Source organism: Stegastes partitus, unplaced genomic scaffold, assembly GCF_000690725.1.
Source record: "Stegastes partitus isolate 25-593 unplaced genomic scaffold, Stegastes_partitus-1.0.2 Scaffold1217, whole genome shotgun sequence".
Taxonomy (NCBI): Eukaryota; Metazoa; Chordata; class Actinopteri; family Pomacentridae; genus Stegastes; species Stegastes partitus.
The window spans coordinates 51,615-69,880 of NW_007578948.1; the positions used below are offsets into that span (position 1 = coordinate 51,615).

Sequence of the window (18,266 nt, forward strand, 5' to 3'; positions counted from 1 at the left end):
AGCATGGGAACAGCAGTAAGCATTAATGGTTTGTAAACAGTAGAGGTAAAGAATCTGTTGTATGACAGAAATCTGCTCCTGTGATTTAGAATATTTGACAAACAAAAATCATATTAACCTTGAGTAAATTCAATTTAAAAAAAATTTTTTTGATTTTGTTCCTAAAATTCTTTGGGACTCTTCTACAGTTTCTCTCAAAATGGTGGTAATTCTGTTTACTGTTGAGGTCACAGTGGACTGCATGATATTTAAAGTGTTCCTAATATTTATGTTAATACTACTAATAATAATAACTGAATGTTTGCTAAATGTAAAACAGTCTAGTGCAGCACCACCTTCACTCACTGACACCTCAACAGAAAGTCAAATCCCCCTGTTGCTGACAACAAGAAAACTGAAAATGCAAAAAAGTTTTGTGAAAGTAAAATTTATGGTGAGTGTATAACAATAAGTTAACATCAAAGAATATGCAAAGTTGCTTCAAAGCGTTGGACTTGCACTGATCAGGGCGTCTCACTGCAAACACACCAGGTTTTACACTCACTCACACAATCACACGCGTTGCAGTCGTGTCTTACTTTTGGTGGAGCTTCATCAGAGCCTCCAGAGTCCCATGAAACAGTGACCTGCCTCCTCATCTCCATCCGGTTCCTCTCCTTCTGCTGGACCTTCTCCTCCTCTAGGATAGTGCTGAAAGAAAAAACAAAAAACAAAAATGATTATTTCTGCTGTCATGCTCCCCAGTACTCCATGATGAACATCTACAGGGCTGCTGCTGTCCCAAGTTCTTGTAAAAACACACAAATGAACCCAAAATGTACTTAAACTGTAATGCCTTCATTTGTGTTTTACTTGTGTTTAATTAGAACGTTCAACGATCATCCCTCAGTGTTGACAGACTATTAATGGCGACGAGACAGGGCTGCATCAGAGCCAAAGTGGTGCACTTTCAAATGAATTTACTCTAGCAGGAACTGGTTTGAAAAAGAATAACAGAAGTTGAATATTGGCTCCAATAATTGGCCGATAATCAGTCGCCTCTACAGTATAATATGATTATAAAAATGATTTGTTTTCCAGCATGTCCAGGTATGAAGTGAATGAACAGTTTCTCTCTCTCTGCTGACATTAGAAGAAGTGTGAAAGTGTGGATAATCCTGAAAAATATAATTTAACAAAGTTTAAAAAAAAGCCAGAGGACTCCACTTTTTATAACAACATAGCAACCACCTGACTCACGCTGCTACAGAAACCATAAGCTTGCTTTTTTACTTTTACCTCTACAGGTAGACGGTTATGAACGCACAACACTTTTTTTCTTCTTTTTCTTTTTTTTTTTACAAGCAAACAGCCTGCCTAATTGGTTTTCTGCCTCCTGCTGTAAATATGAAAACTCACTGAGAGTCCCATTAAAACACACACTGCTCTCTGAGTTTCATTACAGTGTGCTGCTGAAGCTCCTGCATAATGAGCGCTCCTCACACACAAACAAACGACTGCAGTTTGAAGAGAATCCAATTCCATTTTGTTTTGAAATGTCTCACTGACGCCTATTCTTCTTCTTCCCTGCACACTCAAATAAAACCTGATAACATTCAGTGAACAACAGCTGCAGTAATGAAGCAATTTGAGCTTCGGCAACTTGAAAAACAAAAACCGGTACTTTCCGTCTACATTGCAGAAGGATGTTGTTGCTTTAATTTGAATACTTTTGTTTTTGAAAATACCAAATTTGCTCCAAAGTGTCCTGGTTGTGTTTTTAACTTTACACAGTGATACCATTTTTTTTTTTTTTTTTTTGCTGAGGTTGCAGACAAACTCTCACAGCAGCTAAAGCAGTTAATCTTTGGGTAATATTGCTTCACAACACACTGAATCATTTAAAGATTAAGCAACATCCCACACCCCAAACCCGACATTTTTAGGTCCTGTGTAGACGAATACACCGCACTGAATTTACTCGCTGAAATTACTCACACTGACGTTGTTGCTGGAAAAAAAAACTGCTGCGAAACCGAACCTTGAATCCCAGAAACTGCTTCTGGTTCCACAAAACAGAAAACCGAACTGTCCAACAATCCTCCTTCTACTCGCCTTCACTCAGCGGGATCTATTTGTGGAAACGTCATCAGCCTGCTGTTCTGTTGTCTCCTGCTGAGTGTTTGTGTGTCTCTGCAGCTGTCAGAGTCCGTCCAGACTTCTTTTCCATCACAACACACAGCAACACTCGTCTACGCAACAATATCAACACAGTGAAACCAAACTACGACACGCAACAGTGACGCAAACATCAGTAACGTCATTATTCATTAATAAAATGTATAAAATAAATCTTTGTAGCTGATCCCTTGTTTGTATTTTACTCACTTCAACACTAAGGCTTCAGCTAATAATTACTTACATTGTCAATTAGGCTTTGGTTATTTTCTTAATTAATTGATAATTTTTTTGTTTTACAAAATGGAGGAAAATGCCACTCAGTTTTTCCCGAGGCACAAGATGACATCTTTCAATTTCTTACATTGTCGACAACAACCATCTTGATAAAAACAATTTGAAGATTAAAATGAAATAATCAGTTTTAGACATTTATTGCTTTATTAGTTCAGAAACATAATTTTGCCCTTTCTCCTATTTTTTTTAGCCATTTGTCAGACAGCATTTTATATTTACTAACTAATTTCAGTGTCAGTTAATCTTCTGATTATTTTCTCAATCAATTAATTAATTGTTTGGTCTATAAAATGTCAGAAAATAGAGAAAAATGCCACTCAGCCTTTCCCAAAGCCTAAGATGATGTCCTCAAATTTCTGATTTTGTCCACAACCCACAAATATTCAGGTTTTTCTTTTAGGAGAAAAGAAACCAGAAAATATTCAAATTTAAGGGGACTGGAATCAGAGAATTTTGACCTTTTGTTCTTAAAAAAACAACAACAATCAGTTTATTAGAAACTCAACTGTAACTAAGCGGAAAATTATTCATACCAATGTCAAACCTTGAATTATAATGAATTTATATTTGACTAAGAGCTTTCTTTTGTCTGAAAATGACCTAAATAAGTGACAAAAAATGACAAGACAGTGTATTCATGTGCTAATAATAAATGTAAACCATGTTTATATTTTTTATGCCAAAAAAAAATCATGTCCCTTAAAATTGTCATCTATTTTTGAGAGAACACAGCTCCTGTACCGTCCAAAATGGTCCTTTTTTTCATTTTGTACAGCATTTTAATTTGGTGATAATTTATAACGAATCTATTTGAAATGTACAATTTTATTAAAATGATATTTGACAAATAGCTTTTTTTTTTAAATGACATAAACAAGTAAAAAAGTGTTTATACATTGTTTTTTTTCCACGTTTACTCAAATTGACATGTCCAAAAATATTGAAATTAGAAACAATTTTACAATCATACAGCTTCTACTACAAACTGTCCCAGTAATTTGAACAGTGTTTCAGATTGTTTTAATACACTATATATGAAGTCTAGCTGAATGAACAAACTGATTTTTTATCTGAGCATACATTCTTCTTCTCTTAGTTTCTACCAGCACAACCACACATTTAATACGCCAGTTCATTAGAAACTCAGCTGTAAGGAGTCATCAGTCAACCTGCCAGTCTTGCCTCATAGTGTAACAGTAAATGACATCACGTATGAATATGTGTGATACTGTCAGCACCTGACACTCCTCCTCCTTCACCTCCACCTGGAATAACAAAGCCTCCTCAGTTTATTTACTCAGGGTGACTGACTGAACAGTCTGAAGCTTCTCAGCGACGCCCTGCTTTCCTCTCACATAGTTTCTCACCTGAGAGCTGCACAGCTAGACAACAACTCAGGTACATATCAGGGTTTAAGAAGTTAGCTATCATATCCTATCCCACTTAGATTAATGGCAGCGTTCTGGAAGGATAAATAATATAGGTTTAGGATTACATGAGTGTCAGAAACATTCAAAACTTAATACAGAGCCGAAGAGCAAGAAAAAGAAAGTTCTCTTTCAAAAAAAAAAAATCTAAATCTCGTCTTATTTTTTAAGTAAATGGCAAAAAAACAAGCCCTTAGAAGCAACAAAAGTCTACACAGTCTCTATGATCGAAGAAGACGCCTGAAAAACAACCAATGTAAGAGACAAGAAAAGGCAGCCTGCTCTGAACTTCACACTCAAAGGTGCAGCAGAACATTTAGAGAAGTCTAACAAGGCATGTTGCAGAGATCATACCTTACCTTAAAAAGGGCCAATCCAGCAGCAACCTTTAGGAGAACAAAGCACCCACTACAATGATGCACTCTGCGCTGAAATGCAAATTTTGACCAAAGGTCAAACGAACAACTGTGAAGCACACCAGCAGCGCTAAATAGATGAAGTCACGCTGACATGAATTAACTCTGAATGAATCAAACCTCAGCAGACTGTCAGGATAAACTGAGCTTCAGCAGCCTCGTTGGGCTTCCACCATCTGAATACGGCGCTACAGTGCTTCTGCTGGCTTTTCCCTTCCTTCTTTCATTCTCTCCCTGAGTTCTTTGGAAAGCTGCAGCTCTTGGCAGCTGCCCACTGTGTAAACACACACTCATGTTGGTCCACCGTCTAGGAAAACTGTAGTAGGAGCTGAGAGCTGCATATTTGGCAGCACAGACCTATAATTGATATTATGATACAAAAGCCAGCCAGACCCAAAGTAAACCAAACCGTACAACCTTATATGGCTTCATTTTCTCCTATTAATAGGCCGAAACCTCAGCGAACATGGTCAATATTGACTCGGTATCCAAGACACTGGAGGAGGCACATCGAGGGTTCCTCAGCTCTCCGTCACGCCAACATATAATGTAGTCAATTTAAATAAATGCTCTTAGCACTCAAACGCACATGTAGTCTTCCACACTTTGTTTTACTCACGGCAGTAAAACCACAACCACAAGCATGTGTCAGACTAATGAGCAGACCTCCATGATGTGAAGGCCAAACATGAAGATCAGGAGGACAATTTGAAAAGGTGAAAAAGGTCAGGAAAAACAAAAAGAAGCTCAGAAAGGGAAGCTGGAAAAGCAGCGAAGGAAAACGGAGTAGAATTATCGGGAGAAACAGGAACGCTGACACAGAGAACTGGAGGTGGAATTTCAGGTGTGAGTCATGCTGGTTTTAAGCAAAACTCGTAAAACCACAGGAGTTAAATATGTGCTCTTATTTTCCTGTTTCTGTGTTCAAGGAAACAATGATGGCATCTTCCTGCACTGCTGCTGTTCTGCTTCCATGCATGAAGATGCTTCGCACCACAGTGATGTGACTTAAAATGTAAATGTCATCTAGTTTCACAACATGAAAACATACAGCTCAGCCAAAAATTATTCATACTCGTATCAAATGTTGATCTATAATGAATTTAGATTTAGCTAACAGCATTTCTTCGGCTTAAAATGAAATAAATAAGTGACAAAAGATGTTTCAAAATAATTGTTTAAAATGTGTGTAATAATACAATTTAACGATTTCTGTCATTTTTGAAATTTAGACTGAAATGAGCATGTCCAAAATTACTCATGAAATTAGCATCATTTTGTGAGAAAATGCAACTTCTATAACATTTTAAATCGTTTGAGTAATTTGTACGATATTTTAGAGCATGCTAATACACTATGAAAAATGTTAAAATAGTTGAAAACCATCACGAACATCTCCAACACTGTCATACTGTCTGCTGTTGCTTATTTTGGTCATTTCCAGCCAGAAGAAACGTACTGGTCAAATAAAAGTTCACTCAAAATGGAAATGTATGAATAATTTGGGGCTTAACTCTAACAGTGGAAATATCTCATTTAAACTCTTCATGAAATATTACGGTCATCTTATGTGCAGTAGAGGGCCTGTCTGTGCTTTTACAGACATAACAAATGTAAATGAGCAGCTCTGATTTACATTTAAGCTTCTAACATGCAGATGCTTAAAACAGGCAAAACAAGAATCTTTTCATCTGCACTCAATCTGCAGCACGTTTTGTAGCCAGAATTTAAATTAATTTGTCAAAATTCACAGGAATGCTGCTATCAAATAATAAAGAATTAAAATAAATGTCACTGGAAGGAGACCTAATACACGCCAAGCCACTGTATGTACTTAAATGAATGTGCCAATCAAGTGAAGCTTTATCAGGTTTCAGTTTTTTCATCTGAAACTTTAACTCCAGTGTTTTTTTCATTTCCCAACAGGGGAAAAGCTGAAACCTCACTTCCAAAAAACTGCAGGTCTGTTCTTGTCTTGGTGATGATGAACTGTTGAGTAATGGTGTCTGGGAAAAGCGCTTACTGGACCTCTACAGCCAAAATATTACTTTACCCACTTTAGTTTTGCAGGTTGTCAGAGGAAAGGTCTTGGATTTAAGCAAACACTGTTTGTCTGTTACCGAGAGCAGAGCAGGAGTTCTTATTTTAGTATTATAGTACTTAGATGTACTGTATTTTAAACAGCGAAATTCAACTTTTATGTGTTTTTCTGCATGTGTGCTGGAACTTTAGCTGTTGACCTCCATTGATTAGCATGAATTATAAACATGCTCGGCTGAGATAAATCCCACAGCATGTCAGGCTTATAGAGTCAGTCTCTTTGTTTGCTTACACCTGATGATTCACACAAATGTTTTTCAGATTTACAGTAAAACATTTTGTTTAGTTTTGCCTGAGTTGCTCAACCTGAAAGTGTAGCTTTCCTGTTATTAGTAAGATGATATTTGACTCATATGGCGGTTCCTGCACCAGCAGCGACGTTTATCTGATCACAACACGCCCGGATACTCAGTCCTGATGGAAAAGTTGGTAACAATCAACTATGCATCATTTAACAAGGAGGTGAGGCGTGATTCCTCATTTATCTCCGTCATCATTGCATCTCTGTTACTCTGACAACCACAGTGTCATCAGCCCAAACAGGAAGTACGGTCTGTGGAGTATTTAGACACTTTTGTTTGGGCTCCTGCACTTTGGATAAATGCATCCAAACACTGGCCGCCCAGTATGGATGAGAAAACTGCTTTAAACCTTAAGCTGACAAAGCAAACCTGGAAAAACTTAAACGTTATCTACAGATCAAACTTTCCACGAATCCGTCTTAATTCAGTATGCACACTTCCACAATGTAAAGCTACGTTTTAATTAAGCCAGACAACATTGATCCAGTTTGTTGCTGGTTCCTGGTTCCCTGTCTCTTTTCTGTTTGTCTGACCTGTTAATATATCTTCAATGTCTTGAACCACCAGGCAACAAAAAAAAAGCTTTTTGTTTGTTTCACTCTCTGAGAAATTACTGAGATGAATACTGACAGAGAGCGACACCTGCTGTTTGGTGTAAGAAAATCAGGAAACTGTTCCTTTAGCTAAACAAGAGAAGCATACATTGGGATTAACAGTAATCCTGCAAGACTTCCACAATGTGTATGTTGTTTAGTGTATTCTGAGACTAGAATCAATGTTATGCATTAAAATGAGGTGGGCTGTGTTATAGGGATGAGTTATTGGATAAATTTCTACCTATAAAAACCTCACATAATTAAGAAGTTACTGGATTAGGAGGTTGTTTTTTTTTTTACTCACAATATACCATGACAGCCAAAATCCAAAGAGCTTATGCTTCTTTCCTTAAGTAAAAATATATAGTAATGATAATTTTACCTTTATGAAGGTTTATTTAAACATTTCAGACACACACACACACACAGTCAAATCACACTCTATTAAATACCTTAGTTGCGTTTTCAGTTCGGTAAATCGCGGCCTCTTGCTGGGATCGTACGACCAACACTTGGTCATCAGGCTGTACAGAGTCGGGGGACACTGAGGCGGCATTGCCAGGCGCTCGCCGTTCTCTATCCGGCCAATCACGTCGTTGTTCTTCACACCCTGGAAAGGCTTGATGCCGTACATCAGAATCTCCCACATGCAGACGCCTTTGAAAGACACATGGCGGAAAATTTTATTAGAATAATCAGCCAAAAGGCACCATGTGAAGATAAAACAGAGACGGACTTGGAATGAAATCTACTGAAATGAACTGAAACGAACTGAGGAAAAAAAGAAAACAACACAGGTTGAAACTCACCAAACATCCAGACGTCGCTGGCTGTTGTGAACCGTCTGAAGTTGATGGATTCTGGAGCCATCCATTTGATAGGTAGTTTGCCTTTAGATGCTGGAATGAAGAAAACTGATTAGTTCTGTTCATATGAATCCTAGGAATAATAATGGAGCTTTAAAATGAGTGTGCATTCATCACTGAGCTACCTTTATAATAGGAGCTATCTTCCATGTATCGTGACAGACCAAAGTCTCCCAACTTCACACAGTCGACTGTAGACACCAACACATTCCTGGCTGCGATGTCCCTGCAGAGGACAGAACAGAATCAGAGTTCAGTTTTCCCCAGATCAGGATTTGTTTTGATTTACAACAGAACACTGAAGTTCTACTATATATCTCCCTCCAACAGGTGGCAGCACCGGGTTCTTGTAATTTGCCAATAAACAATATTCTTTCAAATCTGACTGTCATTATGAACATTTAAGTAGAAATAATACTTATTTGGTGAACAGTAAAACATATCTGTCATATTATGGGGCTGAAGCCACTTCGCTAGTTTCAGTACCTGTGTACAAAGCGTTTGCTTTCCAAATAGGCCAGAGCCGTGCTGAGCTGATAAGAGTACAGGATGAGGGTTGCCAGGTCCAGACTGTATTTCCTCACCTGGAGAAATGACCGTAACTATGGAGGGAAGAATGACAAAAACACAGACACAAATATGAGAGAGCAACAACTTTCAAACCTATTTGTTTTCTACAGGCATTCTCTCATCAGCAGTGTTTTCAGGCTCCTCCTGGAGGATCCTGAGGTGTTTCCAGGCAAGATGAGATATGTAAAACCTCCAGTGAGTTTGGGTCTCCTCCTGGAAAACCTCCAAAGTGGGGCACCGAGGAGGCTTCCTAATCAGTAGCCTGAACCCCCTCAGTTTGATGATTTGGAGTTGAATCTACTCTGAGCTCCCTACGGATGCCTGAACTCCTCACCTGACCTCTGAGACTGAACTCAGCCAACCTACAGAAGAAACTCAGCTGCGATCCGTAACCTTGTTCTTTCAGTTGCTACCCAGAGCTCATTAATCATAGGTGCGAGGTGTAATGTAGATTGTCTGGTAAATCGAGAGCGCCGCCTTCCCCATTTAGCTCCATCCTCACTAAGACAGTCCAGTACTCCCAATGTTACACCAATTTGTCCATCCATTTTACACTCCATTTGTCCATCAGCGAAATTCAGAGATACTGGATCTCCATTGCTTGGGGCAGCAACTCCCCCCAACCCTGAGGAAGCAATCCACCAGTTTCCAGCAGAGAATCATGTCCTCAGACTTGGAGATAGTTACTCTTGTCTAAAGCCAACAGAACCACATCATCTGCAAAAAGCAGAGACGAGACCCAAAATAGATGCCCTCTTCGCCCAGTTTCTGTCTGCGAACATCATGACCATGAGCGGCAACTCTGGTGGAGTCTAACACCCACAGGAAACATGTTTGACTTTGTGCCGAGAAAACAATCAGAACTCTGACTTTAGTTGTACAAGAAAACACACGTGGACTGGAGCAATAATTCTGACCATAAAAAACATAGATAAAGACAGATAAACGGTACCAAACGGTGAGAACAACTATATTTAAAGTCACATATTTGTCTTGTGACACTTCCTGTCTACAGATTTACTTTTTCATTCTACATGTTAGCGTCTTTTTCGTGTAGATCCAAATCAAACACAGAGACTATTATTTATTGTTAAAGCTAGGGAGAAACTGGATTATGAAAGTTTCAAATCTGTTTTTCATTTGATTAATTCTGATGATGCAAATTGAACAAAGACAATCTTTTTAACATCTATATAAACCAACATCCAACAGCCTCTAATGCAAACTGAATATATGAAATCAGCATCCTACCTCTCCCAGAGTGCAGAGCTCCATGATGATCCACACTGGATTCTCAGTGATAACTCCCATCAGCTTCACAATATGAGGATGGTCAAACTGACGCATGGTCACTGCAGGGAGGAGAAAACATACGCAAACAGCACACACGAGTTATATTTACAACTGAAGCTATTCCTCTGCAGAAAATGAGCAATTACTGCAATTACTAAACACTGAAGGAACTTACATGCTTCCTGGAGGAACTTTTCCCTGACGCTGTCAGACGTTGAGTTTTTACACGTCTTTACTGCCACAGACAGAGCTGGATTGTCCTGTAAGTGATAAGTACACCCAAGAAAAATGAGCAGCAGCATTTCAACATGCAACATATTCACTGTCTGCTTGCAACTCAAAAGAAGAGGAGGAAAAGTCACACTATTAGGATAATCTAAAATCAAGTCAGATTAAAATATCCTGAGAATACTATACATTAATGTGATCTCCTAGTGAATTTAAATTTTAAGAATTGCTAATGAATCATAGCTATTGTGTAGAAAGCCCATGAGTGTGAACGACCACAAAGACTCTGCACAAACTACACATTCATAAGGTCAGGAGAAGCTTTTTTGACTTAAAATCTGACATCAAAATCCACCTTTTGCTATCTACCGAAATGTTTGATAAATTTGATTGGAACTCCTTACAGGCAAAGGAGGCTCTACAGTGAACAAAAAAAAAACAAACAAAGTTATTCAGATCTAAGGCTACTGTGAGTCAACACAGAGATCCAGAGTGCAAAAAAAAAAAAAGCACAGATAGGTAAGTTTACTTAATTTCAGCTCAGGTCAATCAAACATTCAAACACTCAAAAATATTTCACTTGTTTCAGACTACTTTGTGGTCACACAGCCGTCTTACTGAGTGGAGACTAGAGGCTGCTCCGTGCACAGCTGCACTGATACATGAGGTGTTTGGGAAACATCACTAATTGTAGCATCTAGTTTACATATAAGGCTTTTAGATGACACCTGTAAATTTTAACTATAGAAAAAGTTTGGATTATATTCTTCCACTCTAAACTCTAAGTCTTTGCATTCAAATCCACAACTGACAACTCAAAGTAGTTTACCATTCTGGTGTAAAAAAAGATATGAAAACATTTATTGCATAGACTGTGGCAAATGCATGGATGGAAAGGATGCTTTTGATCTTGAAAAACTGAGGGATTGAACTGAATCATTAAAAAAAGCACAATGCCTCAAGAGCAACCTTCATCCCCACAGCTGTTCGGTACCAGGATGCAGGAAACCAAAGGAATCAGAAATAACAACAAAACCAAACACTGCTTATATTATAGCCCAATAGACGAGCTACATTTGACTAACTCCACTAAGAGCCAGATCATCCTTATGAAAAAGAACAGGAGAAATGTACAAAATGATTATCGGCACCTTTGTCCTGTTTAAAGTCATATTCATAACATGTTAGGAAATCATCAATGTGAATGTGAATTGGGAGCACCTCAATTATGTTCTAGTGCACCAAAATGTAAAATGTTGGGATGAATCAGTGCAACTAAAGAAAAGAGTTAAATTTGGAGCCTTACGACAGCTGCAGATAAGAAAGGCTATTGCCACTATTCAAAGATTTTGTATTTCATTCAATAAGGCCCCAATGCACACTGACAACACTGGACAGTCTGACACAATTTAGTAATGGTCATCTATAGACAGAGAGTAACAAAAATAACTGCTACACGTACCGGACTGATGTAGACTCCCTGGTGGACGTCTCCAAACTGACCCTCGCCGATGCAGCGGCCGAGCTCGATACGATCCCGCTGAATCTCATAGTCCCGTGCTGGATGCACAACACACATAAGACGTGAACACACACACAGATACAGACACACAAATGAACAGAGCAGACGTTCAGATCAAACACACACACACGCGCTGTAGCTTCCAAGCTTGTCAGAGCACTTTACACCATTCCTGTGTCTAATTCTGCCTTTAAATGAAGAAAACTGCAGAAAATGTCCTTTCAACTAAATATGACACAGTTCATTTCCCCACAAAGTTCCAACAAACTAAATAAAGCCATGTGTGACGCTACTGTATTTTAAGTGTCCTGACCTTCTGCTCTGACAAGCTTGGTTTTATAGCAATAAACAGAGCTCACTGTCAACCACATGCAACAACAGCATCAGCAAACCACAGCGACACATGCCATGTAACACAGGCAACTACAGCCACTAACACTCAGTGTAGAGATGAACATGAAACTATGTTAATTCAAATGGAATATGGATAAAGTCAGGTGGACTGTATAATAGAGAAACTCACAGGCTAACATAAGACCCATTTCTTGGTCCAAAACAAATCTGTAAGTTAGTAAATGTTCTTTTAGGTTTTTTTTGTGTTAGTAAAAATAAAAAATTGTATTGTTTGTTTTGAGGAAAACAGAAATCAGATGGTCTGTGAAACGTACGGCTGCTGAAAGCTGGTGGTTTGCTCTGCCTGACACTGCTGACCTGACTTTGTCCATGTAATAAGCATGTGAACATAACATACATGGAGCTACAAATGTCAGTTTACAGAAGTCTCTTTTGTAAAAATAACTGCGATCCAAATGCCCACATGTGCGACTTTTAGAGACAATGATGTAAAAAGCCGGTCTAACTAAAAATGTACAGCACACTTGGCCATAATTATTGCCTCTAAATGTCGCCCATGTAGCCTGTAGCTTTGGAAATAAAATCCAGCGTTGTGGTTAAAAAAAAAAAAAAAATGAAGTACACCGTTTGTTAGTGGTTTGGGTTTAAAATGTCACAATATACTCATGTGTGCATCTATTTAAAACTCCCCTCTCACTGCACTTCCTCCTCGAGGTCAGGGTGGTAAAAAGGAACAGAGTCAACCTGCCTGGTTAAACTATACGGACCTGCTACTCTGAGCAGTAAATAGGTTTTCACAGCTGCTTGTATCATTATTATTGATTACAAATAAATAAATAAATAAATTCACCGAAAATAATTTGTTCCAGCTTTTGTTTATTGTCTGAAACATGTGAAAACCACACAGGACAGGAGTCCGACAGCTGGGACTCGGCTGAAGCTACCACCAGTTTATCACATGACACATCCACAGAGGAGGGGGGGAGGTCAAATCAACAGGGTACAGAAATAAAGTCTGAATTTAAGCAAAGCAAACGTAAAAAAGGGTCACAACAACCACCAAATCAAAGTGCCATCACAGTACAACCAGAGTTATGGGGACGTTCCAGTCTTTACCTTGGTCTAGTCCATAGTATTCTGGGAAAATGGATTAGTGATAAGAGACAGAAATAACTAGCTGTGAGTACAGAGGGTTATAAACTGTTACTGCGTCTGTATTAATTATGTCAGGGTTAATTGTGTAACTGTGAGTGTGACAGTGATGCAGATGGGTTAGGAGTACTGTATGTCCGCCAGGCACCAATTTATTCCTACACATGTCAGATTGTGATTTGTAGTGAGCTTTTATTTAAGCAACAGGTTTCTTCTGGCTGGAAATAACAAACAAGACACAAAAACACGGTCAGACACTGAGTTAGAGATGCTAATGATGAATTTCTAAACCAAACTAACATTCCTGTCAGTGCAGGGCTTCCTACCACGACCTTTGGGGTTATTCACAGTGTGGATCTCCTTTAATATTCGATTTTGCTTTGCACTGTGGCCACTGGACCTTGAAAACATTTGGATATGACTTTATAGCCTTTACACGTCTTGTGAGCAGTCAAAGTGTGAAAGTCTCTCTTAGTAATAAACCCTGACAAGTAACTGACTGTAGAACCACTGAGTCAGCAGTTCCAAATGTATAGTGCATGAAAACATTAAAACGCTCCAGAACATCATAGAAATTACCAGGATGATCTGAAATGATACAGAAGCTGCATTTCCTCAAAAATGGGATGAATAATTTTGGACATGCCAATTTTAGTAAAAAGACAAAAAATAACACTTTCTCACTTATTTATGTCCTTTTTTATTTTTCAAAAATCCAGAACAAAGCTATTAGTCAAATATAAAATGAAGTACAATTATGAATTTCAAATATTAACTTATTAAAAATCATCATCAAAATGCTAAAAAAAAAATACCAGGACTTCAAAGAAATTCAAAGAGTATAGATAATTTGTAGCCTAACTGTATGTTTTAGATGAGATGTATATCGCTTTGGATAAAAGTGTCTGCTAAATGAAATTGTAGAATTGTAGAAATGGCTAAATATGAATAATCAAACTCTCTAACACCATGTCTTACTGTAACCTGTCACTTGTTTATCTCATTTCCAGCCACAACAAACCTCCTGGTCAATTAAACTCTCACTATAACTCAATATTTGGCACGAGTGTGAATAATCTTAGGCTTAATTACAAGGAAATGTTTGATGTTACATCAAGTCTTTTAGTGTGTTTTGTTAGAAGGTTTATCAAAGTCTTGTGAATACAGAAGAAAGCAACACACAACACTGGTTATTACTGGCCAGTTTAGACTGATGTGTTCTATAATGCAAACACAAGTTAAACACCAAATAACAGCTTGGAAACCTGCTTTTAACACAACAGTCACTGATGCACTGAAATTGCTTCGTCCCGACATGAACAGCTGAACTCAGGACATTTCTAGATTTCTAAATCAGTCATTGCTTCTCTGAGACCTCTGATGTTCAACAGACTAGTAAAAAGCACGGGTACAGTAATGATTTATACTAGTAATTTATTGACTCTGTGTGTTTCTTAGTGTGTTCAAGTAAAAGCTATAATTTATGAATGGTCAGAAAGCAAAGCCATGTTGGGATTCTGTTGCATGGAAAATGTGGAGAATGTGTTTATGACACCAGGCAACATTCTTTGGCAGTTTAAACGGGTCATTTAGTGAAAAACTCTCACTTTCCTTTTTCCCACTCTTTGTTAGAGTGATATCACCCATCTGCACTGCCTCTCAATGTTGCCTCTGTAGCATCACCACTTTAGCACTGCAGTGAGCTTCATGTGAAAAACAGCCGTAACACCTGGTGAGCAGGAACTACAGCAGCAGCACAGCAGGCCGGATTCATGTTCAAACTAATGTTCTAGGCAATAATGCTGAGGGATGTTCAACTCATATATATGACACATAAAGGCCAGACTAATGGGAGGCCTAATACTGAAAATATGAACACACTGAACACTGAAGTAGGAGTGATCAGCAGGAATCAGTGTCAAAAGAAAGAGGAAGGCAACTCTCCAGAATAAATATAGCCTGTAGATGTAATAATACACACGGTATGTGGTTAAGTGGCTTCCCCTTTTTCAGTACGATTACTGCATGTGACCATGGAAAATGGAGATTCATTCAAAGATTGGTCACGCTTTTATTCGCCCGTCTAAAAAGCTGAACTGATTAAATAAGCAAATAAATGGTAATCATGCCACGTAATTAGCAGATGCTATTCTGACTTTATATCAACAACTGGCAAGTAAAACATTTTCAAATGGTTCATCTGAAGTTGTGGAAAAGTCTTCAAGATAAGATGCAGAGTTCTGCATAAATGTTTTCTAAAAAGGTCTCACACATGACTTCAACCTTCTTTAATAAGACCATCTAGTATCTGCTGCTTACACAGAATCACCAACTCTAACATACACCTAAACATTAGAAATAGTAACAAGAAAAGCAAGATTGGAGTCTAATATTTATAAAATTGAGTTACTAAGAAAAAAGTCTTATCTGTCCGATCTCAATCCAATTAAACTGCAACTACACAAAGGTCATCTACAGTACCAACACAACACACTCTTGTCTTCTATAGCTGATTAATCTGTTGATTATTTTCTTGACTAATCAATTAGTTTTAATCTAAAAAATATCAGAAAAAGGGGAAAAATATCAATCAGTGTTTCCTAAGCCCAAGCCAACGTCCTCAAACATCTTGTTTTGTCCACAACTCAAAAAATATTCAGTTTACTTACATCGAGGACTCAAGAAACAGGAAAATATTGGAAGGTGGAATCGGACAATTTAGACCTCAAAATAGATGGCAAATAATTCTGCCGAGGTCCTCTGATAAACAAAGATGCCTGCAGACACTTGTCACGTTAGCTGCTAGATATATTTGTGCTGTTTGTACTTACTTGAAGGCATCGTGTAGGTGTCCTCCTCATCTATGATCTCAGCATAGTCGTCTGTTTCTGCAGAGCCAGAGTGGAGACAGGAGGGAAAAGAGTCAAAAAAAACGATAAATCTCCACCTTAAGGGCTACTTTAATGACATGGAAGCCAAAAGTTGCATTAAAACAACAAAATGCTTTGTAGCAGCAACAATAAAACTGCAATTAAACCCCATGTTTCATATAAATCCAAATCATTTCAATCAACTTCAGTGAAAACTCCTTCAAAGAGACAAAGAGGTCAAACTGCAGCAGTAACAGAAACAAACCATGATCAGACAGAAGTACCTTTAAAAAACACCGTCACCATACCCGACTCCAAACACATGCACAACAATAAAGTGTAGCACAGAATAGCTGTGGCCTGAGACTGAAGTGTACAATAGAGAGGAAGACAGAAAGAGAGCAGAGGAAAGGGGAGGGATGGAAAGGTTGATCCTTTCCAGAGAAACAAGCTGAAGAAAAACAGGCTGAGTCATGGATAACACCAGAAAACAGATACAGAGATACTGCACACACGCATCCAGAGAGCAGGAGTCTCACTGTGTTAGATATTAAGACGTTTAATAGAAAGAATGTTGTTTACCATCGCCGCTAATGTGACCTGCAGAAGCCACATGCAGCATGAAACACAACCACAGAGGAGAATAAGCATTAGTTTAACTGTTAAAAAGATAAGAACGGGTGTTATTTAATGCCTCGACGCTACATTAAAGGGAGTTTTCATGTCAGTTTGCGTGAGTCAGCCAGAGACAGAGCGACAGTGACTAAGCCTCTCCAGCAGGACATCTGGCCAGACGAGGACTCTTCACTGCACACAGATGAGGCTTTATAGAGGAAACAGGCTGCGCACATCTATGAAGCCTTTATCTGACTGTGAGCAGCCACTGTCAGCCAGGACATTTACAACAGAGGACAGAGAGATTCATACCTGAGACACAAACGGCTCGGGTTCGTACTCCGTCCATCCGCTTTTCCATCCGCTTCTCATGATTTGAAACTCTGCATTGGAGAAGAAGAAATCATTTATTAAACCAGTGTGTTCAGCTTCTATCTGCAGCTAAGACTGTGGATGTGCAGGATCCTCCCACATCCTGTCATGTGTGCTGCTTCACATTGTCAAACACAAAACTACCAACCTAAATGAGCATCTACGAACTATATGAGTAACTCTTTACATTTTTCATCAAGATCAAGATTTTGGATTTTAACTGCAGAAGATAAAGGTTCATTCAAAACAAAATGTTCAAAATGAGTAAAAAACACACAAAAAAAAAACAGGATGTGGAGGATGTTCTCTTATTCATCACTAGACGTTTGATCACACTGGCATGTGTTAACAGTCAAACACCACCTTGTTTTCACTTCATATGGCCCTTAATGAGTGTAAATGAAATTGGTAGACTTACTTTGGTATAGAAGGAAGAGCTCTGTCTCCCTCTGCAGAGACAAAATGAACACATGAATTTGACACAGAGCTTCATGTTAGAGCCACAACATTAGCGCTGCCATTTCTTTGCACCCACAGATATTTTTAGAAAAGACCAGACAGACACAGGCTGGTTATTCACAGTGACAGACATAAAGCCTCACAGCCACAGTCACAACTGACAGCAGTTTCAGCCTCAAGCAGAATCTACAGGGTTATTTCTTTGCTTAAAGTTACAATCATTGTGCACAACCAAAAGATCCTTCAATATCAAACTGTGGTTGTAAAGTGAACAGAAACCACCACAATATGGTATCAGCTATGCGTCTTACCTTTGTGGACTCTGACGATGAACGAGTGAGAAGCTGAGGAGACGAGCCGGCAGTAGCCGTCAATCAAGTCGGCCATGTTTTCTGCTGTGGTCAGCGACGCTGTAGTGACAGTGAGGGGCTGCAGACAGAAGGATTAGTGTCAGAGTGGACAGAGGGCTGCTTCACAGTGACACAATGAGAGCTTTATTAGCACTAACGTCTACTACAGAGCATGCACATCCCTGCACGTTACTGCAGCACTGATGCGCACAAACACTTTTGGTGCTGACCTGCTGCAAACACACTCTGACGCTCAAGTGCACATGGATGCATGAGCACTCCTGAATTATGTTTCCCATTTTCCCTACACATATTAACTG

The 18,266-nt window shown here is 38.7% G+C and overlaps 1 protein-coding gene across 1 annotated transcript in view; it reads right to left on the reverse strand.

Moving 5' to 3' along the window:
- The window catches only part of LOC103368896 (focal adhesion kinase 1-like), a 72,773-nt gene that overhangs the window by 22,211 nt on the left and 32,296 nt on the right, over positions 1-18,266 (reverse strand). Inside the window, exons 11-22 of the mRNA XM_008297425.1 lie at positions 17,908-18,025; positions 17,556-17,586; positions 17,078-17,148; positions 16,112-16,168; positions 11,715-11,812; positions 10,200-10,284; positions 9,983-10,083; positions 8,648-8,763; positions 8,287-8,387; positions 8,105-8,194; positions 7,748-7,952; positions 579-690 (exon numbers count right to left, since the gene is read on the reverse strand). Of these exons, the coding sequence (XP_008295647.1) occupies positions 579-690; positions 7,748-7,952; positions 8,105-8,194; positions 8,287-8,387; positions 8,648-8,763; positions 9,983-10,083; positions 10,200-10,284; positions 11,715-11,812; positions 16,112-16,168; positions 17,078-17,148; positions 17,556-17,586; positions 17,908-18,025 (1,185 nt within the window). The remainder of the gene's footprint in view (positions 1-578; positions 691-7,747; positions 7,953-8,104; positions 8,195-8,286; positions 8,388-8,647; positions 8,764-9,982; positions 10,084-10,199; positions 10,285-11,714; positions 11,813-16,111; positions 16,169-17,077; positions 17,149-17,555; positions 17,587-17,907; positions 18,026-18,266) is intronic.